Source organism: Tenrec ecaudatus, chromosome 11 (genome assembly GCF_050624435.1).
Source record: "Tenrec ecaudatus isolate mTenEca1 chromosome 11, mTenEca1.hap1, whole genome shotgun sequence".
In the NCBI taxonomy this organism is placed as follows: domain Eukaryota; kingdom Metazoa; phylum Chordata; class Mammalia; order Afrosoricida; family Tenrecidae; genus Tenrec; species Tenrec ecaudatus.
This window is the reverse complement of record NC_134540.1, coordinates 26,640,265-26,662,880: the sequence shown is the minus strand read 5'-3', so window position 1 is coordinate 26,662,880 and position 22,616 is coordinate 26,640,265. Positions and strand designations below refer to the sequence as shown.

At 37.5% G+C, this 22,616-nt stretch overlaps 1 protein-coding gene across 2 annotated transcripts in view; it reads right to left on the bottom strand.

Moving 5' to 3' along the window:
• KLHL1 (kelch like family member 1) overlaps positions 1-22,616 on the bottom strand; it is a 417,008-nt gene that overhangs the window by 159,111 nt on the left and 235,281 nt on the right. For both annotated transcript variants that reach the window (XM_075563613.1, XM_075563615.1), the window contains one exon: positions 11,074-11,286. In XM_075563613.1, the coding sequence (XP_075419728.1) occupies positions 11,074-11,286 (213 nt within the window). The remainder of the gene's footprint in view (positions 1-11,073; positions 11,287-22,616) is intronic.

The following is a 22,616-nucleotide window of genomic DNA, read 5'->3' as shown; positions in this document are numbered from 1 at the left end:
TAAGGACTAAAATCTATAGAATTCTACACAACTTCAATGAGATAAAACAAACAATCCAATTAAAAGGTGAGTTCAATATGTGAACTGACAGGTCACCAAAATTACATTCAAATGGCTAACAAACACATATCAAAATGCTTAGGCTCACTAGCCATGCTGGAGGTGCAGATTCAAGCAACAATGAGAGAGCACTTAGAGCCAACAACGATTGCGAAATTCAAAACATTGAACACCAAATGTTGGCGAGGTTGTGGACATATTGGAACTCGTACATGTACAACCATTGTGAAAAGTTATATTGAGCTACCCAAACCAACTCTGGTTAGAACTCCCTGACAACCCAGTAGTATCTCTGCTGGGAATGCATCTCAAATGAGTAAATGACACCATATGAACAGACGTGGATGTGCACTTGTTTCCACAGTACAGTACACAATAGCAACAAGCTGAAAACACCCAAACACCAATCAGCAGAACTGATCATGAAACTGCTATGTGAACATAATGGAATACTGTACATCTCTACAAAACACAGTGATAACACGAGAAAACACCTCGATATGTGAATTAACCTGGAAACCATTACACGGAGTGTAGTCAGTAACAGTAGGATAAATAGTGTGTAAATCCATTACTATGAGGAGAAACATGAAGAAAGGGCAGGTATTTATTCTCAGTTCATGCCATGTTGTCTGCATCTCAAGCAATCATGGGGATGCCTGCCTGGTGCGGTTCTACGGCAGTGATTCTCAACCTCACTAATGCCGTGACCCTTCCGTACAGTTCCTCATGCTGTGGTGACCGACCCCCCAACCACAAAATTATTTTCATGGATACTTCATAACTGCAATTTTGCTACTGTTATGAATCGAGTGACCCCTGTGAAAGGGTCACTCAACAGGTGGAGAACCGCTATTCTAAGAACACTCCAAATCAACAGATTCTCTTCCAAGAGTGTTCAGTGAACCTTAATGACCATGTAAGTTAAAAGGTGGGGCAGGGGCGCGGTGCAGGGATCTATTTGTCTTGTGAAAGGTGATTTCAATTCTAAACCAGGTGGGAGAAGCTGCAATTGTAAAGAATAAATAAATAATGCTTAACATTATTTATATATTACCCCCACCTCCACCCCAATGGGAACATATGCCCATTTTTACGTCCCTACGTGGATATTTTTCACCTAGTTTCTATTCAACACTTGGAGACTGAGGCCACATGCTATAGACAACTGTAATAGTAGACTCTGTCCTTTCTGACATAGAATCGACTTCATAGGCCAAACCAGAAGTGTGTCATTTGGAGACCCCACTAAATAAACTGGATATGTCATTCTGGGTAGACTAGAGAAACAAATCCATAGACAATCATATGTGTATAAGAGACAGTTTTATATAATGGGTAATTTTACATTAAGAAATCATCTCAACCCAGTCCAGTCCAAGCCCATCAGTCCGATGTTAGCCCATATGTCTGATATCAATAAATAAAGCCCTCTTCAAACTCTTGAAACACATGCAATGATGCCGATTGCAGGACCATCACAGGCCAATATGTAGAAAGCTTTTGGATCCAGTGTCGTTATAAGCATCTCAGCGCTGGCAGGCATCTCCACTTGGCTTCTCCAGCACCCAGGGCTGCATCAGGGTAGGTCCATGTGGCTTCTCCCGCTCCCAGGGCTCAGTGCCATATGTCTTGTCCATAGCACATCTCCAAGGGAGAGAGGAGAGACAGAGACAAGTGTCTCTTGACTCTAAGGAGGAAATACAGGAGTTCCCAGAAGTCTCAGGAGAAGGTCATGCCCACACAGAGGCCTCATTGACTATGACCTGATTGACGGACTAGACTCCATCCCTTCCCTCTTAATCCTCTCAAGTCCCAACTTGATACCAGATTATGTAACTACTACACTGCACTTTGCCCTATGACTGCCTACAGCAAATGAAGGGGTAAAAAGGAAAGAAATGCTGTCTTAGATTTAAGACTTAATTTCTTGAGTGGAAGAAGAAGCAGATGACTGACATCCCATGGTGAGTGGTGTGCAAATCATTGGGCTTTTGTCCAAAGACCTTGCTTTGAGGGTTCAAGGACAGTGAATGATTCAAGGGCTCTTTGGGCCAGTCTCTAACTGGTACCAAAGGGTGGATTCCCTGGAGTAGCTCCTTATTTTTTAGGTACAATGGAGTCTGTTTCAACAAACAGCAAACGTATCTGCCAGAGTCAAATGCCTTGGCATAATCAATAAAACACAAGTAAACATCTTTCTTGTGTTCTCTGCTTTCAGCTAAGATCCAGCTGACATCATCAATGATTGTGCCCGTCCCAACATTGTATACCACAGGTTTTTTTATTCAAAGTGGCCAATATCTGTCCATTTCAGAACACTAATGCCTAGGATATAAATCTTTATGTCTTTCAATTCATCTTTGGCCACTTTCAATTTTCCTATACTCCTACTGCTTACGTTCCACGTTTCTATTATTAGTAGATTGGGTTTCAGCTGTCTCTTCTCACCTGAGTTATGCCCATTAGCAAATGAATATCCTAAAGGCTCCATTCCTCGAAGTTTATTCCATTCAAATCACCAGGGTCAGCTCTACTTTGAGAAGTCCTCCGCAGTCACATTTTGAGTACCTTTCAATCTAAGATGCCCCTCCTACTTCACGATTGGTGGTAATGTTCTACTTCCCTTTATTGCATCTTCAGTGTCTGACAATGCTTCCATAAGATGAATAAAGTTTTTAGTGGCTACTTTCTCCAAAGTGGGCCGGCCATGCTTTCTTTGGAGTCATCCTGCTGTGTGTAAAATGCGTCCTCTGACAAGCTGGAGGTGGGATCACACTGCCAGCCAAAGCCATGCATGGAACTCTTCCCTGGGATCTGAGATCCCCGTGCCATGAACCTCCAGGATCCAGGTGGCAGTTCTAATATCAGAGGAGCAGCACAGAACCTGTATACAGAACATGGAACAGGGTGGCACCTTTTACCAAACCACAAAACAAGTAATATAAATGAGTGGATCTGTACAGGAGGCTGACTTGTGGTGTGGGGTGCACCTGGAGACTAAATTGGGAAGTTGGATTTGCTGAATCATAGAATTGGATGTGAGTGCCTTTGGGCTGAGGCTTACTGGAGTGGGGGTGTGTGGTCTCTGGGCATTTAATTCAAGGAGTAGGGTTTGCTGACCCACACAACTCGAGCTGAATACCTTCAGGTTGAGGTTTACATTTATTAACATACCTGAAACTTTGTAACATATCCTGGCAAACAGTTACCTGAGCATTTGTCACTGGTAGTACAACCTGTTAACTTCCTTAATAAACCCTTCAATCATGAATCTTGTCTGTGAGTTCTGAGTTACCATTGAAATCTATTTTAAAACACAGAATATTAAAATAATAGAAATTAATTTAAATGCATCAGAAGGTTCCCAATAAATTACAATTTAAGATTGCCATATATTTGCAATTTTTATACTCTTTGCTTTTTTATGACGCGTCTTACTCGAGCAGGTATGACTCCATAAATGAGTGTTATTGAAAGTTTTGTCCTATTTCTAAATCTCATTGTTTGAGTGATTAGTGTCCAGTCACTTAAGTCTTTAATCTGTAGAAGTCACCAATCCATGTATCTTAGTCTAAAAATTTGATCTAAAATACATATGTATTCTTAAAGATATTTTACATTTTATACCATTGGTTAAATTAATACTATTAAGAGAATAGTATCATTATGCTCATGTGGAACTTGTACATTGATAGAAAGGAAGTTGTGCAAAGAGCAAAAGAGAATACTACATGGTGTAAAATTACAAAAGTATACCATTGGGTTGTACCCTCTCACCATACTTAATCATCAGAGTAACTGATTTATATGAAGGACAATGTGGTATCAGAATTGGTGGAAGGCTAACTAACCTGTGTTATGCAGATGAAACAACATGGCTTGCTGAAAGTGAAGATCAAGGGTTACAGCCTTCAGTCTAGCTTACAACTCCCCATACAGAAAACCAAAATCCTCACAAGTGGACCAAAATGATAAAAGGAGAAAAGTTTGGAGTTGTCAAATATTTTGCCTTGAATGAATTAACAATGGAAGCTAATGGAAACAGCTGACCAAGAGATCAAATGACTCACTGCTACACAACACCACTTCAAAGGGTTGCAAATCAAAGACGTCCCTTTGAAGACTAAGGTATGCGTAACCCTTGCCATGACACTTTCATTGTCTAATATGCAGATGCAAGTTGGACACTGAATAAGGAGCACAAAAGAATTGTTGTGTTTGAATTGCAATCTTCTGAAGAAGAATATTGGAACTATCATGGACTGTTTAAAAGAGAAACCCATCTGTCTTGGAAGAACTCAGATTAGAGTGCTCCTTAGAGAGAGGTAAGGAAGGCAAGATTTTGTCTTACATATTTTGGACTTGTTTTCAGGAGAGACCAGTCCCTGCAGAAGGACATCGTGTTTAGTAGAGGGACCGGAAGGAGGGGAAGGCCCTCAAGGATATTGATGGACACCACACCACGGCGGCACAATGGGCTCAAGCAATGGAGCACTTGGGAGGATGGAGAAGGACCATGTGGTGTTTTGTTCTTCTGTGCATAATATTGATATGGGTTGTAATCCACTGGGTGGCACCTAAAAACAACAGCAGCAATAGGATTATTTCCCCATGGGAATGATTTCCAATGTTCTCCCATAAAAAGATAATGATGTCATTAAAGTGGACCAGCGACATATACAAACCATAGTAGATGAATAGATTTTGAGCTTGAATTTAACCATAGCTACCAACTACCAACTAAGAACAATTAATTCCGTGACATGAACCTACTCAATATTTGTCCTCATGGAAAGATGACAACACTGATGATCCGGATTGTGTAGCAAAATATGGTAAAGAAATCAGATGGTGATCAGCTTTCCCCAAGACTGCCTTTGGCAATTCTAAAGGCTTATCTTAAAACAAGCAGCCATGCAGGGAGGCATCAGAAGAAATCATGTCAGCCTGTGTGATCCATGGATTGTGAAAAAATACATTCAAATCTGAAGGAGGGAATGGTATTCAGAGCTGAAATTCTGAACAACCCTTGTGGAGAAGGTCATAGTGAAAGCTCAAAATCGATTTGCAGGATGTTCGTGCAGGATGATCCCCCTGAAACTCCTGAGCAGGAATGTGTGTAGCCTTGCTCTCAGACAGAGTACATTGTAGGTGCTTTTTTGCAGGTGTCATGAGATTGAAATGTAACACCTTATCATTTCACCTTCCTTTTGACCCATTTTAAATTTGTTCTGTTAAAAAATTTATTTTACTTTAAATATCTTCTGCTTTCTTTTCGATTGAAGTTTTTCTGTTTATTTTGTTGGGTTCCTTTTGCATTTTAGCTTTTTGGGGGTATTTTTTTCTGTATATGAAATCCAGGATAGGTAAACCTAGAGAGACAATTTTATGACTCATAATTTCTTGGGAGCTTGGGTGGAAATGGGGAGTTAACAACAGTTAATACAAGAAAGAAGAAAACATTCTAAAATTGTGGTGATGGTCGCACACGTCTTGTTAATATATTTAAAACAGTCAATTATATGTCAGTGCAACTGTTAATTAAAATAATGTATAATCTTAAATTAATAATAAATAAAGCACAAATATACAAAATCAGCCTGGACTGAATAAATAAATGACACGGGAAAATGCACAAAGGGAGAAAAGACTGAACTGAAATCTCCCCATGTCAAGTTGGTAAATTGTTTTAACACAAAAGACTTTTATTTCTATCAAAATTTCATCTTTGACAGTAGTCCATCTTTTATGTTTTTCTTGTCAGTGAAGTGTCTTTCCTTGTGGTTACTTCATTTTAAATTCTTGAAAGATTTTATAAGCTATTAAATATAATCAAAGAAATTCATACCTATAAAAAGTACAGATTGTCTAGTTCTACTTAACTTTGAAATAAAAGGTTTTCTCTACACTTACTTTTAAGCATTTCTTTACATCTTGTGATCTCCTCCACCTTTCTTGCTGTCACCTTGTGTTCTGTTATATATTACTTAGCAATACAGTAATATTTTGAGCAGCTCACAAATGATATGCTAAATATTGGTCTCTCACTCACCTCATCTCATCATTTGCCTCCTACAGAACTGCTAGTGAGTCTCAACTCCAGAGCTTCTAGTTAGCAGCTCAGTGGCTAACTCACAGCAGCACCAGAGCTACTTTCTGAATGACTAGAGATCAATTGTTGATCTTTGGATGCTCACTTGCAAGCTTATAAAACCACAAGCACTACAAGATACTGAATTTAACAGTTTGATGGTGCCTTAAAAAGCTTACCATATAGCTCATCAATTTCACATTAAAAGACTTAAAACTATAGATTTAATGGATACATGTACACCAATAGGCATTCATTGCAGCACTATTTAAAAGAAACATGAGATGGAGATTATCTAAATTCAAGGGGGAATGGTTAAGCAAATTGTAGCTGATACACTCAGACAATAAGATTATTGCAATCTTGATGCATCCTGCAGTATGACGGACGCTTGAAGCCATCATGCTGTGCAAAAACCAGAAGGGAAAATGCCGCATGACTTACATAAAAAGAGGAGATCGGGCAAATATATGAAGATTATGTTTTTCGTGATTACCTTGGGTAGGTGGGGTGGGGGTTATATTTAAGTATATTTAAGAGTACTGAGTTTCAATGTATGGGGAATTCACAATGAACAAGGGTGAACCCACAAAGTTATTAGTGTAAATTTTGTCAATAAATTGTATAACTATTACAACTTAGATTGGCAAAAGTTGAGTGCTAGATATACTTACAAAAATAAATTTTAAAAGTAGGTGCTGTGAGACTGCTTATGCATAAACAGAGACTCTGGGTATTGAGTTTCTTGAATTGAAGGTTAGGGTCATGGAATATCCTTGCTAATTAAACTGAAAGTGTATTTATTGCTTCCATATTATTTTGTTCTCACATCTCTTCAATATAAAAAGTGTTGACAACAATAAAGACAGCAACAAAAGCCACACATTTCATTATGAGGGGCTTAATATATGATGAGTAAATGGTTTGGGGGTAAAAATATCTATTCTCAACACATGATTATTTCAATATTAATCAATATTTTGATTTATGATTTAATACTTTCAATATTATTTAATACTTTAAATATCCAATCTTACTCTACACTACAACCTTGGTATTAAATTATCTCCAAATAATTTTTCCTACTATTAAAATTTTACTCTATTTACTTTTATCTTATCTTTACTCTACCACCTTTTTTAAAAAAAATACAGCTTATCTACTCTTAATGATAACAGATATTTAGGCACATGTGCTCACTCAAATATGTAAAAGGCTATAGAAAATCTATAATTTGCTCCCTCTAAGAATTAAGGACCAAGCCTATAATCAATGGTTTCATATTCAACAAAAATTATTTTCTGATAATTTTAAGAGCTTGAAAATATAATCCGAATGATAAACAACCTCAGCAGCTTGGCCCATGTAAAAGGTTAGAAATTGCGAGGTTCAGTTTTATCTTGTTAAAAAAACCTGCCTGAACCGCATAGGAATTAGGAAGCCAATTCCAAGCACACATATAGGACAGGTTTCTGCATAGCATAAGGAGAATCCCTTCAATATTTAGGTCTATCAGGAGCACATTCTGAACTGCAGAATTTAATAGTAAATCAATTAACTGTACTAATTCTTAACTTGCACTTTTGTGAAATGGAAATAATATTTATTGCATAGAGATCATATAGAAATTAAATAAGTGTTGTTTTTTTATGAAGCAAACTCATGACCATGGAGTCAATTCCAATTCACAGTGATGCAATAGGGTAGGGTCCAACTGCATCTGTGAGTTTCAGAGCTTGTATCTCTTTGCGGGAAAAGTGTGCTACATAAAATAGCTCAGAATGTGATTTAGATATGATTCCAGTTTTCTTATTCCTTCTCTAGTTTCTGTATAGAAGCTTTTAAAAATACTGGATTCAGTCAAATAAATTATCCTTTTCCATTTAAGAGGTGGGAACAAAGGAAACGAAGAACTGTGAAACCGCGATGTTCACAATAGTCTTATCTCAGTTTCTGCTCATATCTGACTAGCCAAAATTTGAACAGAAACTTTATTCACTATCCCTGAGACCTTTAAAATATCACTTAACATTGTAAACATGCTTGTCATTCTGGATTATAATAATAGTCATCATCATTGCTAAGGTACTCTTCCATCATTTATCTATTTGTAGTATTGTGGTGGAAATCAAATGAACTACATCTGTGGGAAGAGACAATTGAAAAAACAATTGATCAATATCAGCAGCTAAAATCAGTTCCAAATGTGTAACAATCAATTGCTCATATGTAAATTCAGGTTGATATTGAAGAAAATTAAAACAACTCTAGGAGAGCCCAAATAAAACCTTGAGTATATCCCACCCGAATTTTGAAAACATCTTAAGAACAGACTTGATGCATTAAACACTGTCAGAAGACCTAAGGGACTGTGGCAACTAAAACATCATACATTAATAAAGCAAAGGGTCAATAAAAAGACAGAAAACATCAAAGTGGATGTCACAAGAGGCTCTGAAATTTCTCTTAGTTGTAGATTGCTAAAGCAAATGGAAGAAATGATAAAGTAAAAGAGCTGAACAGAAACTTTCAGAGGGCAGCTGAAAAGACAATGAAATTTTATAGTCAAATGTGTAAAGACCTAGAGTTAGAAAAACAATGAAAAAAAGAACATGCTGAGTTTTTCAGCACATTTCACATACAGTTTTTGTGGTAAGATTAGGTGGATATTTGGGTCAGCTTATACTTGAGTAATTATGGTATGTTAAATGGAAAGAACTCAGGAAAAAACTCAAGCCTTGATTATAATATTGAAATATTCTATTGGCAAAAATATTGAATGATGCAGGAAGCCTCTAGAGAACATGGGAAGGAAAAAAATTGTCACTGTACCAAAAGGATCTAGGAGACACTCCACCCCTTCAAGTGGTACCATATGAGCAAGAGCCAATGGCACTGATGGAGCAAGTTACAGCTGCACTGAATGTATTAGCCACAACCAAGGGTCCAGGAATTGATGGGAACCAACCGAGATGTTTCAACAAGCTGATCAAGCACAAGACGCACTCACACTCACTTATGGCAGGAAATCTGGAACACAGCTGCATACTCAGCTAACCAGCTGGAAGAGATCTAGAGCTGTACTAATTCAAGAGAAATGTAACCCAACAGAATGTGAAATTTAGAAAAGAATATCATTGATATCACATGCAAACAAAATTCTGCTGAAGATAATCCAACAACAGCTATAAGACTACATTGACAGGGGGCTGCTAAAGATTTAGACCGGATCCAGAACAGGAAGTGGAACAAGGCATATCATTGTTGAAGTCAGACAGAAAATAAAGAATACAAGAAAGATGTCTACTTGTGCTTCCTTAACCATGGAAAGGCATGTGATTGCTTGTATCACAGCAAAGTATGGATATTCATGAATAATGGGAATTCTAGAACACTTCATTGTGGCCATGGGGAACCTGTACATGGGTCAAGAGAACAGGAAAATACTTCACATCAAGAAAGGTATGCATCAGGGTTGTACCTTCTCACCATGCTCATTCAATGTGTATGCTGAGTAGGTCATCAGAGAAGCTAGATTAAAAATTGAAGAAGAATGAGGCATCAGAATTGGAGGTAGGCTAATTAACAACCGGCTACATTCAAATGACAACACAGTGCTTGCTGAAAGTGAAGAAGTCTTGAAGCACTTGCTGATGAAGATCAACAATTTCAGCCTTCAGTATGGATTACACTTCAAAGTAATTGAAACAGAAAATCCTCCCACTTGGATGATTAGCAAATATCATGAGAAACAGAGGAAAAAAGAAGTTGTCCAGGCTTTCATCTTGCTTGAATCCACAATGACTACCCTGGGAAGCAGCAGTCAAGAGATCAAAGGAAGCAATGCATTAGGTAAATTTGCTGCTTAAGATCTCTTTAAAGTGTTGAAAAGAAGGATGTTACTTTGAGGACTAAGGTATGCCTGAACCAAGCCATATTATTTTCTATGGCCCATTATGCATTTCTGGGTTGGACATTGAATAAGCAAGATTAGGAAAAACTGGGTGCACCTAAACTATGATGCTGGCAAAGGACAGTGAACATACCATGGGCTGCCAAATAACAAACAGATTTGTCTTTGAAGAAGTACAGCAAGAACATTCCTTAGAGAAAACAATGGTGAGACTTCCTCCCTTGTACTTTGAATAAGTTATCAGGAGAGACCAGTCCCTAGAGAAGGATGTGCTCCTCGGCAAAGTGGAAGAATGGTGAAAAAGAGGAAGGCCTTTGATGAGATGAATTGACACAGTGGCTGCATCCATGGGCTCAAACATAAGGATAATTTTGAGGATGGTATAAGACTAAGTGGTATCTTTTCTGTCTTACACAAGGTTGCTATGATTCAGAACCAATTCAATGGAATATAATAACAACATCCTATTCATAATTCACATATGAGTAATATATTCTTTCTGTTTCTAAGTGCTTAACACATCCTTTACGGAACTTTAAGAGGTACCCTTAGATGACCATACAATATCTATTTTATCAAAGAAGATCACAACTTTGTCTTTTAAGTCAAATTAATTATTTTCAGAAACAGGGAAGCCAAAATGAATAATTATATAAGCATATATATAATATTTTGTTCCCCCAAAATGTATTTACATATGGCATCATGTTTGATTCTCACAGAACTTTGCATGTTTGCGTGTCAATAAATCGTGCTACAAAGATGTAGAAAGTGAACCATGACCAGAACAATTCGGTGGACTTCCTACAACCATGGTTCATTAAGTGCCAGAGCTACGTTTCAGAGCAATGACTGAGCATCCCTGAAGTCTCCATCATGATTTACCTTAAAACGTATGTAATTTTTCAAAACAGAAGCCATGTGTGAGTAAGATTTTTAAAGGCTTATTTACTTTTGATAGATTGTATTTTTCCAAAGCCATTACAACAGAGTTGCATGCAATTACCTGTGGTGGAAGTAGCGGCAGTCTTATAAAGGCAAGTAGCATACTTAGGTCATTGCATCTCCTCTGTGTGTCGTACTTGACCCACATCATTAATGCGTGGAAGATGGTTTCTTCATCAGGAACATTAATGTCATCACTGGCTAGGAGTTTATGGAGTTCCTCAGCTGGAAGGAGCAAAAACTCTTGATTTCTCATAACTTCCATTATGTTTTCCTGCAGGGAGAAAGCATCTTGGCATAAATTCCATTTCACTTATTTAGCTAGTAAAGTATCTCAGAAAGAAATGAGAAATGCAGTCAATAACCTTTGTTCTCATTATAGTGTAATCCTTGAGACTCAATCCTCCAGAAACTAGAAGCTGTTAAGATGAAAGCATTGTAATTGTAATTGAAGTGTAAATGTATCAGAGAAGGCACCCGTCTTGTAATAAACTGGAGGATTATAATGTAGAGCTTTGTTATGCGGGCAGAATGTGCTAAGTGATTAAATGATCAGGTTTCAAGTGGACTACTATGTATGATTTGGTGAGTATGAAAAGAATCGCATTTCAATTTTTAAAAAGCTTGAATAAACATGTATTTATAAGAAAGTGGGAGTAAAATTACATACAGAAGAATAAAATGATGAGGTGCATCGGTGTTCATTCAAAAGGTAGGTTAGGCCATAGGCAATCACAAAATACAACATTTTGCATCCTCATTTATTCCCCTACTTCATGACAATGTTTCTGATTTAATTTAAATTCTCATTTCTTTTCTTCCACATTGCTGCCATAACCTCTTAATAGCTCTTTCTGTCTTCTTGATTCTATCTCTATAATAACCCCAGAATGGTATTTCTAAACATAAATACGGGCATAGCATTACTCTGAAGGGCTGCTCGTTGCTTTTGTTGTTCTCTGTTTCAGTGTCTCCTTGCCTTTGGAGTCAAAGCTCTCCCTCTTCAGGATTTTCCCACCTATTGCTTCTAACTCTTCATTTTCTGTCTTATTTGAATTTCAATCTCCCAAATGACTCACTTTTACCATGCTGCTGGATGACCTTATTCATCCAACCAATTTTAAATTGCTTTTAAATGGCTTTTATCATCAACTTTTCTAATCCCTATGATACATCAAGATTCAACTGAAGGGCCATGCCTTCTAAACTGAGCCCACTCTTGACTCCCACCAGCTCTGCGTATACCTCCTCTGTCCTCCGCGGTGCAATGTGACTAGGCCTGATAAAGAAATTACCAAACTGAGTTTCAAATTTGATTTATTGAAATGACCTTATCACAAACTGTAAGTATTTTTGTATTTGCAACTGAAAGTCTTCTGTAATTAACATATAGTTAAAGAAGACAGCAATCAGCTGTTTGATCACTGTCTCCCATCCTGAGATAACGCTAAGGAAGAAATACTTCGGTTCTCTCAGATCACAGCTTTTTTAAAAAAAATTATTTTATTCTGTTGTCCATCCCACATGGAGGAGGTTATATGTAGATTCTTGTAATCAGTTCCCCCCTCTCTACCCCACCCTCCCGCAACCCTTCGGGTATGAACACTCTCACCACTGGTAATAAAGGGATCATCCTCCCTGGATTCCCTGTGTTTCCAGTTCCTATCTGTACCAGTGTACATCCTCTGGTCTAGCCAGATTTGTAAGGTACAATTGGGATCATGATAGTGGGGGAGGGGGGGGAATTTAGAAGCTAGAGGAAAGTTGTATGTTTCATCTTTGCTACACTGCACCCTGACTGGCTGGTCTCCTGGCCGCGACCCTTCTGTAAGGGGATGTCAGATTGCCTACAGATGGGCTTTTGGGTCTCCATTCTGCACTCCAACTCACTCACAATGATATGATATTTTGATCTTTGATGCCTGATACCTCATCCCTTCAACACCTCATGATCACACAGGCTGGTGTGCTTCTTCCATATGGGCTTTGTTGTTTCCCATCTAGATGGCTACTTGTTTAGCTTAAAGCCTTTAAGACCCCAGATGCTGTATCTTTGGATAGCCGGGCACCATCAGCTTTCGTTGCCACATTTGCTTATGCAGCTATTTGTCTTTAGTAATCATATCTGGGAGGTGAGCACAAAATGATATGAATTTTTGTTCTTTGATACCTGATAACTGATCCCTTCAGCCCCTCGTTATCACACAGTGTGTTGTGCTTCTTCCTGGTTGACAGAACTCCCAATAAAACCATTGTTTTAGCATAAAACCTGTGGTGAGAATACAACTCTCCCAAAGTAAAGACATGGTGACCACCCCAAACAGAAGTGCAATATTCAGCAAGTGTCTGAATTTCCATGCCAGAATAGGTCAATATCTACTGTCTGCAGAACACCCTGGGTCAGTTTTGGAGTGTCTTTGGAATTGAAATTTCCTTCCTACCAAAAGATATTTACATTGTACTGCTCTCCAGAAGTTTGTTCTATTTATTTTCTAGTAACAGACATAACAGAATAGTTGATTTATAGGAAATGATTGTATTGTCTTTTTATTGTTATGCCTCAATAACATTAATATAAACTACACCAGTTGTCATCAAGTCAGCTCTGACTCAGTGTGATGCCATGTGTTTCAGGGCAGAATTATGATCATGGGGGCATTCCATGGGAGTCGCTTTGTGAAATTAGGTGGTAAGGCCTTTCTTTGTTCTGATGTCTGTGACTGGGTTGTATCACCAATATTGTGGCGAGGATCTGAGCGGCAGAAGACACTCTAATGACAAACACGATGTTCTTTTAGGAAGACTATATCTAAAGAATAGATATTCACCACTGTTTACTAAATAGACTCATCAAGTGATCTGTGATCTAGTGCCATTGCTTTTCTCTAAAGAGCTATCAAAAGATAAAATGTCTCTGATGAATCTTTGAGAGATTTTTTTATCCATCTACTAGTTTATTGAAACCGATTAATAAACCAGCTTAATAAAAAGTTCTTAAACTAATTTAATTTAAAAAATCTTAAACAATACACAGAATTATTTACCTGGACAGTCAATGGATATTGAAGGATATCATTTAAAGCAGTCTTATAAAACGTTTAATGGTGTCTAGCACAGACATAATGTTGAAGGCGTATTTCATTATATTTTATATTTCCCAATTTATGCTGACCCTAAGGATAAATGTATTTCAAATTTTAGTGACAGCAATTATTTCACTTCTCCTGAGTAAATTGGTTTGTTTTTATTGTGGATGCTGTAAATTATGAAAATTATCCCTTTTTAAAGTTTTCACACTAGACGACTTGGAATCAGATTGAAATCCATTCTGACTTCCAGTCGGAAGTCTATAAACTTTTATGGTTTAATTTCTTTCTTAGATAACAGTTCCAGTCAATAGCGTTGTGTTCTGTCCTTTTATATTTGCAAGTTATTTAGAGTAAATTCCTGCAATTTATATCCTTTATATATCTTTGGGAACAATGAGAGTCACTTTTAAGTTTTCTATAAGAAAACTGGACATTAGGACACCAGCATTAGATATACCTGAGTTTTTCATTCTTTCCCATATAAAATTATTGTTTTCTCTCATGCTTTGTCATTCTAAAGCTTTTGTCCAAAACAACTGCTCTTGCCATTGAATGGGTATTATACATATAATTTTAATCATATAGTTTGACATATTTATTGTAAAGAAATGTTTAAGTTGCCTTTACATATAACACGATACTATTTATTAGTTGTAGAAATACAGACTAAAACCACTATTTTATCTATTTTGCTACTTCCTAAAAATTTATAATAATGTTGCTGCCTGCTATAATTTTTGTTATTCACTCCCTCCTGTATTTTATTTCTATTATTGCTTCCTGATATTCACTCAATACCACTGAGTAGATCTCAGCACAGAGTTAACTTATAGGTCAGAGCAGAGCTGTCCCTGAGGGTTTCCAAGAAAACAACTCTTTCCTGAAATAAAAGCCTCCTCTTTCTCCTGCTGAGTGGCTAGTTTTCTTGATTGCAAATCTTAAAGTTAGCAGGGTAATGTGTAACCACCACCAGGGTTCCTGTTATTTTCCTGTAAATAGATAATCATAACAATAGTGCTCTAATTGAAATTCTATTATAACGCACTGTTTAAAATATACCAGTTAAAAGCTAAAAGTTAGAGCTCGCATCAGGTCAAAATAATATAAGTAAACTCTAACTGCTCTTTAAAATGTTCATTAGCAAAAATTAATAAAAATTCTTAGGCTACACCTGTGACCAAATAAATGGAAAATAAAAGGAGTGGCTACACGCTCCTTCCGCATCTCTGGTTAAGGTTTATATTAGTGTAAATAATGCAACGTTTTGTCTAAAGTCAGAATTTGAAGCAAAATTAAAAATTGCTTTGATGTTTAAAAGTGAAATATTTATTCATGACTTTACTCTATACAGAGAAAAATACACGCATTTGAGTTCTACAGATGTGTTATTTATTTTCTATTATAATTGGGAATTAATATATAATCATGTCATTCCATAGTTCACATTCAGTCACATTGTACATTTGCTACACTTTCAGTTTCCAAACATTCCTTTTCTACATGGACCAACACCTCTGAGATACACCCGCAACCAAAAATATGGAAAATTTTGGAAACCAGATCTGGTCTAGCATGCATCATAGCAGGATCTACTGACTGTTTTAATTGTTCAAGTCAGATTTATGCCTTTGATTTCCTATATTCAACTCTCTGATGCATTCCATTCAGCAACTACTTTCCTTCTAGCTCTCCATTGTGGGCAGAGGGAGTTCACCCGAGGCCTGGTTCCTATGTAGGTCCACAAATGGATCTGGGCCTTCCACTGTCATCTGTAGCCTTCTGCACACCTGACTCTCACACTTCAGCTCTAATACTATTCCTTTCTTTGACTTTGGACTATGTGCTTCTCAATTCTCAGTGTCTGATGATGATGTGCTTCATTCTTGATATTATAAGAGGTATTTAAAAAATTAAACTTAGTATGACTATTATCCCAATCTTTTAACTAATTATTTTTAAAGAATAATGACTCTGAGAGATAGCAGGTATAACTTGACAAAAAAGGTTGTATCAGGGATAGAAAAAAAAAAGGTGTACTCTTAGGATCAGCTTCTTTCATATATTTGTTTTCTTTTTTATATAGTACCTTTAGAGTAAAAACATTCAAAAAATTTTAAAAGAAGGGTGCCCCTTCTCAGTTATCAGGGCCTTCTTCTAACCCCTATCTTAAAATAGTTTTACTAAGATATTGTCAAGACTATAAATCGTAATTTGTAAATGGCTTTCTTAGGTTTTGTATTATTTTCTTCCCTTAATTTCTAATCTCGTGTTAAAACTGTTATCTGAACTCTGAATGTGGCCCTAAGTGTTTCGAAAGAATCCTCGTTAGGAGATAGCCATGCCTTGTTTTTTTTACAGAAAATGATGCTGAAGATGAGGATAATGGTAGGATTATCCATTGAGTCTCTTGCATTGCCATATTTGGCACCTTCCAAGAGCTATCTATCATTTGCTCAATTTCCTCCTGCCACATCTGCCCATCTGGTTTGGAGTCCCTCTCTTGAGTTGACTTGTGTAATAAATGCATCCTGACTCTTAACCTGGATCTTCATATTTATGAGGTCTCTACTAATTATGAACATTTCCCTGCCCCCCTAAAAACAGGAAAAGATCCACTGGCCGGTGCTTAGTAAGCATTCCTCTTACTAGGTGAGCATCTAGCAACCCGTTCTGAGTTAGAACATCCAGTGGTGTCACGTGAGAAGGTTCTGTGTCGTCACAGTGAATTTTTTCATAAAAGCAGTTTTGCTTGAACCTTGTTTATTGTGATGGCCAATTTAAGAGAATAGCATGTGGTTGTGAAATTTTGTTTCCTGCTTGGGAAAAACGCTGCCAAAACTGTTGTGATGTTGAACACAGCTTACCAGGACATCACTCTGGGACAAACTCAAATACAGGAGTGGTTTTCTTCTTTCAAAAAAGTGAAATGTCATTGATGACAACCCTCATTTTGGATGCTCGTTAACTTCCCTAATGGTTGAAATGTCAGCCTGTAGTGCCTTTGGAGTTTGTTCCACCACATCAGACTATTAATCAAGTTTTCTCTCTAGCGGTTCTGAAAAACTTGCATAACAATGCGACAAAAAAGGCACGATTTGTGGCCAATAGGGGTTTTGCCATCACAACAATGCAGCTGCTCACACCGGCATCTCAGTGAGCCAGTCTGGGGCCCAAAACAGCATGCCTCTCTTGTCCTACACACTTTACTCATGAACTTGCTTCATGAGACTTCTTTTTGTTTCTGCGAATGAAGAGGGACATGAAAGAACAGTGATTAGATGATCTAGAAGAGGTGAAGAAAAAAATGAGGAGGCGCTGTCAGCCATCCAAACAGATGAGTTTGAAAAATGTCCCAAGAATGGAATTGCTGATTTGATAAATGTATCAAGTATAATTGAAAGTACTTTGAAAATGATAAGGTTGTAAAAATATTAAATACATATCTTTGAAAAACAATTACATTTGGGGGTACCCCTCCTATATCCTAATCCTGCTTCTCACTTTTTAGGGAATATTAGGAAGTTTCTTCCTGCCTTTGTCATTGCTTCACGTCTATGAGTGGCAATATAAGAAGTATCCAGTGTATTTTATGATTGAGAAGATTAAACGTAATATCTTTAAAGAAGTATCTGGCACATGGAAAACATTATGTGTGTTAAACCCATTGTCACTGAATTTACTTCAGCTCACAGCATCTCACTATCAAGCTTCGGAGATTATAAATCTTATGGAAATTGAAAGCCTCAATGGTATCCATAGTAGAAGCAGAGGAGTAGATCTACCTGTCTTGCAGTTTGCAGCCCAATACTTTACCCCACAGAACCACTAAAACCAAAAAGAAAAACCCAACAATAATAAAGAAAACTTATTGCTGTTGTTGCTGCGGTGTCAATTCTAAGTAGCGCTCATTCTATAGGACAGAGTAGAATGGCGCCCCTTTGGGTTTCTGAGATTGCAAGCATTGAAGGGAGCAGAAAGCCTCATCTTCCCCTCATGGAGCAGCTTGTGGTTTTGAACCACTGGCCTTAAAGTTAGCAAGACAATGCATAATCCACTATGCTGCCAGAGCTCCTTCCACAGCCACTAGATTCTTTATATCAATTGATGGATGTAGGCATGGATCTCATGACTTCTCAGATGGCAAGAGTGCTCCCATTGGAACTAATCCCTAAAAATGCTCTCTTCTGTGCAGTGTGTGTGTGTGTGTGTGTGTGTGTGTGTGTGTGTGTGCATGTGTGCGTGTGCATCCTTGTTCTTAACCTGGATATGTTCGTTTTTATTATTCTGCATCTGAATTCACCCCTCATGTCAGTCTTCTACTGCTATCTGGGCAATGTGCCTTCAGATTTCAGTGTTTTTCCTAGGATATTTTTTCTCTCTAATTTTCCAGTCATTTATTCAATAAACTTTTGTTGATTGCTTGCCATACACATAATATCTTAATACTAAATATACAAAGAAAATAACATAAAGAGTTTTGTGTTAAGCCAGGTTGTCCTGTGACAGCCATACATAAAAAGAGCTTTCTATCAACAAGTGCTGCCTTATCAAAAGAAGGCAACTGAGCTTAATCAGATTTGTGTGTAAGTCTGAGCCAAGCCCATAAGTGCCCCTTCAGCCTCGTGTAGCTGCAGGCAATGATTCAAAAATGTGATGACAAAAGCAGGGGTATTGCAGGCTTGGGTGCAGAGCCCAGAGGATCCAAGGTTGGTGGACACATGGTAGGGAGTTGAAATCTTTTAAGGTCAGGGAGCTGAGCTACCCCTCAAGGCAATATAATAAGATAAAGATGCCTTAAAAATGAGAATGGGTACAGAATATTATAGGTGAGGGTGAATGAAATTCAAGTCCAATGATATTAACATTTTGTTTCATGAATAGCCAGCCTATAAAAACATTTCTGCACAGTATTTTCAAATAGTGATATTAGGAAAAGAGATTCCCAAATTCCCTCAATTAAAGCAGAGCTACTTTGATGTAGACATGCCAGACTGACATAAATGGAAGGAGGTAGCACACAGTGCAGTAGGTATGCCCTGGACTGCTAACCAGAAGGTAGGTCAAAGCAACCACTGGCTCGCTGGAGTGTCGGTAAAGACATGACATATTGTGCCTGTAAAGGAAGCATTCTGATAAAATCATGTGGGACAGTTCTACTAAGTTATATTTGCTTCTTTATAAATTGGAATTGAGTTGACAGACCACAATAATAACAAACATAAATGATTACCTGTTTGGTTGTTTTTGATTAGCTGTTTACCACCTAGTATATTAGTGATAGATAGATGGGTATGAGATATTTTAAATCTGTCTTCATTAAAATTAAAAAGCAATTTTTAGTAATTCCCAAACTGTGTCTAATGCCAGAGATGGTATCTGATGGCCATCGTTCAAGGTTATCACTGGAGATAAAAGCTGACTGTCCTTATTGTGAGTCCCTTGAAAATAGATGATGCTTTGCCTGGAAAAGTTTATGACAAAATGTTACTAAAGAGATAAGATGGGACAGAGCCTGTAGTGAAAAGAGTAATGACTTTTGAGTAAAAGGGTTTGGAATATTGCCTTAACTCTGATATATTCAATCCACGATTTCCCAGGGAAGAAGTACACAATCATTCTCAGACACTTGCTCTCCTTGCTAATGGGTTACTTAAGCACACTCAACTCCTAAACTTTTTTGTTGCTTTCTTTACAAATTCAATTGAGATTAAACAAACAAACCCTAAACTGAGTTTTACAAATATGTGTAAAATATATATATAATTATTTTGGAGAAAGTCTTTAGCCTTTATGCTAATATGACCTTCCTCTGACAGTAGTTATAGATGGTTTAATAGTGCTGGTATGTAGTGCATGTTACCTACCAAAGTTGGAGAAGGGTGTATGCAGAAAACATTCATAAGCTTTATTAACAGAAAATAAAAATAACAGTAAATCCAGGCAAACAGTTCTCCCTGAGTTATTTGTTAAAAGAAAAGAACTGTCTATTGTTATGTGTGACAACTGCTTTGCACACTGTGCAACAGCATTTGTATGTACGTTATTAAAGTAGCAGCATTCATTTTTTCAGTTGTTAATATTTGGTATGTTGATGCCTTAGGAGGGTCACAAATTCTCTCTCAAACACACGCTTATACATCCCTCCAGGCCAGAACTGGCCGACCTTCTTTTGGGGGTCTTACAGGAACGGTTCCGAGTGACAACGGCTGGGAAGCTTAGGATGAAAAGGTCTGCTCAACCTTTATGAAAGCCATGTGGCTGTGGCGACCCGCGGGAAAATGACGCCATTGTCAATTAAAGCACAAACAGCAGCACGCTGTGTTCACAGCTGCCCCTGCTCATTGCAGCAAAGCCACCAGGACACTGTCACATGCACTTTTTTTTTTTCATAAGCCAGTTAGGAGGCTTGATGAGAACATAAAAATAAGGATCCTCTACAACCTAGCTAGATAAAGAAAATGTAATCATGACGGTATTCCCGTCTTCCCTACCAGAACATCTGGTAAGAAATTGACTGTAAGAATCCACTTTGATATGTAAGAATGTATATTTTACCAGGTAGGGCTCGTGCTATACTTATAGATAATTGGAAGTTTATCCTTTATCTTTACTGAAAACAATTTTTTTCCTGAGCACATAAAGGCTTATTTTGTCAACATAGACTAATAAACCCCTTTGTCCTTATGTTTATAAGCATAACAGATCCTTCCTGGGAGGCTGGAGTACACACAATCTGAAAGAGCTAGAGTCAGTTGCGACAAAAAAAAAAAAAAAAAGATTAAGTATAAACTTGTTTACAGAACTAAACTGATTATTTTGTAATGAGAAACATTAGCATTCCCCAACAAAGACTACATTACAATCTTAACATCTAAATGGTTTCTACCGAAGCATCATATACACTTTTAATTATCATTTTACAACAATTTACTGCCTAATAAAAGGATTTGTATTATTTCCCGTCTGGTTTAGCCTAATTTACTAGTTGCTTACAACCAACACTACAACATTTTCTATTTAATCTATGTTAAAACTTTCAAACAGAAGACAGAACTCTAATCCTTGCTAAAATTTTAAATAAAGATCAAAAGCAAGTTATAAATATCTCTCCAAAGACAAACCTAAAATAGAAATTAATGAGTAGCATACTTCACTCTATGGAATAAAAAATGAATTGAAAGGGAAATTCCTGCTAGTCACATAATTATCTGATGAATGTTTCTCATGTTATCCAAATAATAATTTAGCACGTCATAATTTCTAGTTAAAAAATCAAAGAATCATTAGTTTCATTATAATGTATATTTTACGTGAAGCTGGTGCCAACCATAAGCCCATGCATATTATGCTTTATAAATAAAATTAACAAGTGAAAAACACAAATCATAGAATGCTGTAAAAACATAGAAGTTCATCACTTATTTAATCTATATTCACTTTCATCTCAGGAGTTTCAGTATTTGCTGAATGAAGCTGCTCTGAAGTCAAACTTGAACTGCGGGCAGCCTTACATTACAGAGCATCACCGACTAGGATTTTTTGGCTGTTGTGGGAGTAGTTTATAAGCCTTTATTCTGAAGGCTGATGGGACTGTGGCTAGGCCTCCTGAAGGGCCTTTCTCTTTCTTGTTGCCCGGCTACTTTACCAAACACACCGGGCCTCTCCAGAGACTGGCTCTCCGGACAAGATTTCCAAAGTGTACAGGACACCATGTTGCCAGTCTTGCCTCTAAGGAGCACTCTGGCCATACTTGTAGAAAAGGTTTTTCTTCGTTTGGCAGCCCATGGCATTTTCAGTACTCTTCTCCAGCACCTCAATTCAAAGGCATGTGTTCTACTTCAGTCTTCCTTATTCAACGGCCAGTTTTCACAAGCATAGGAGGCCATTGAAAACACCCTGGCTGGCCTGGCTCAGGCACACCTGAGTCCTCAAAGGGACAGCCCTGCTCATCAAACTGTGAAGAGGTCTTTTGCAGCTGATGATGTACCCCATGGAGCGCATCTTTAGATCACAGGACTGCTGCTTCAACGAGCTTTGATTGTGAATCCAAACAAGACAAACTCGGTGACAATTTGAACTTTTTCTCCATTTATCATGATATTACCTTTGGACCACTTGTAAGATTTCGGTCTCCTTACAGGGAGTTGTTGTATACACTGAAAGCCGCCGTCCTAGATCTTTATCAGCGAGTGCTTCAAGCTCCTCACTTGGAGTAAGCAAAGTTGAGTCATCTGCATGTCGTGGGTGGTTAATAAGCCTTCCTCTAATCCTAAAGCCACACTCTTCTTCATATTAGCCAGATCCACTTGGAGGTATGGAAATTATCTAGATATACATACTGGGATGTGCTGATGGCCTGGCTGCCATCTGCTGTGTTATTTCATTTGAATAATAAGCAATTCATTAGTTTGCAATCATATGCTAATAATAATAGCTACAGTGAAAAATTTACTTCTTCCCGGTTTTTAGGTCAAATAAGTTCACAGACTCAGAAGTTATTTATTGGCAGAGAAGG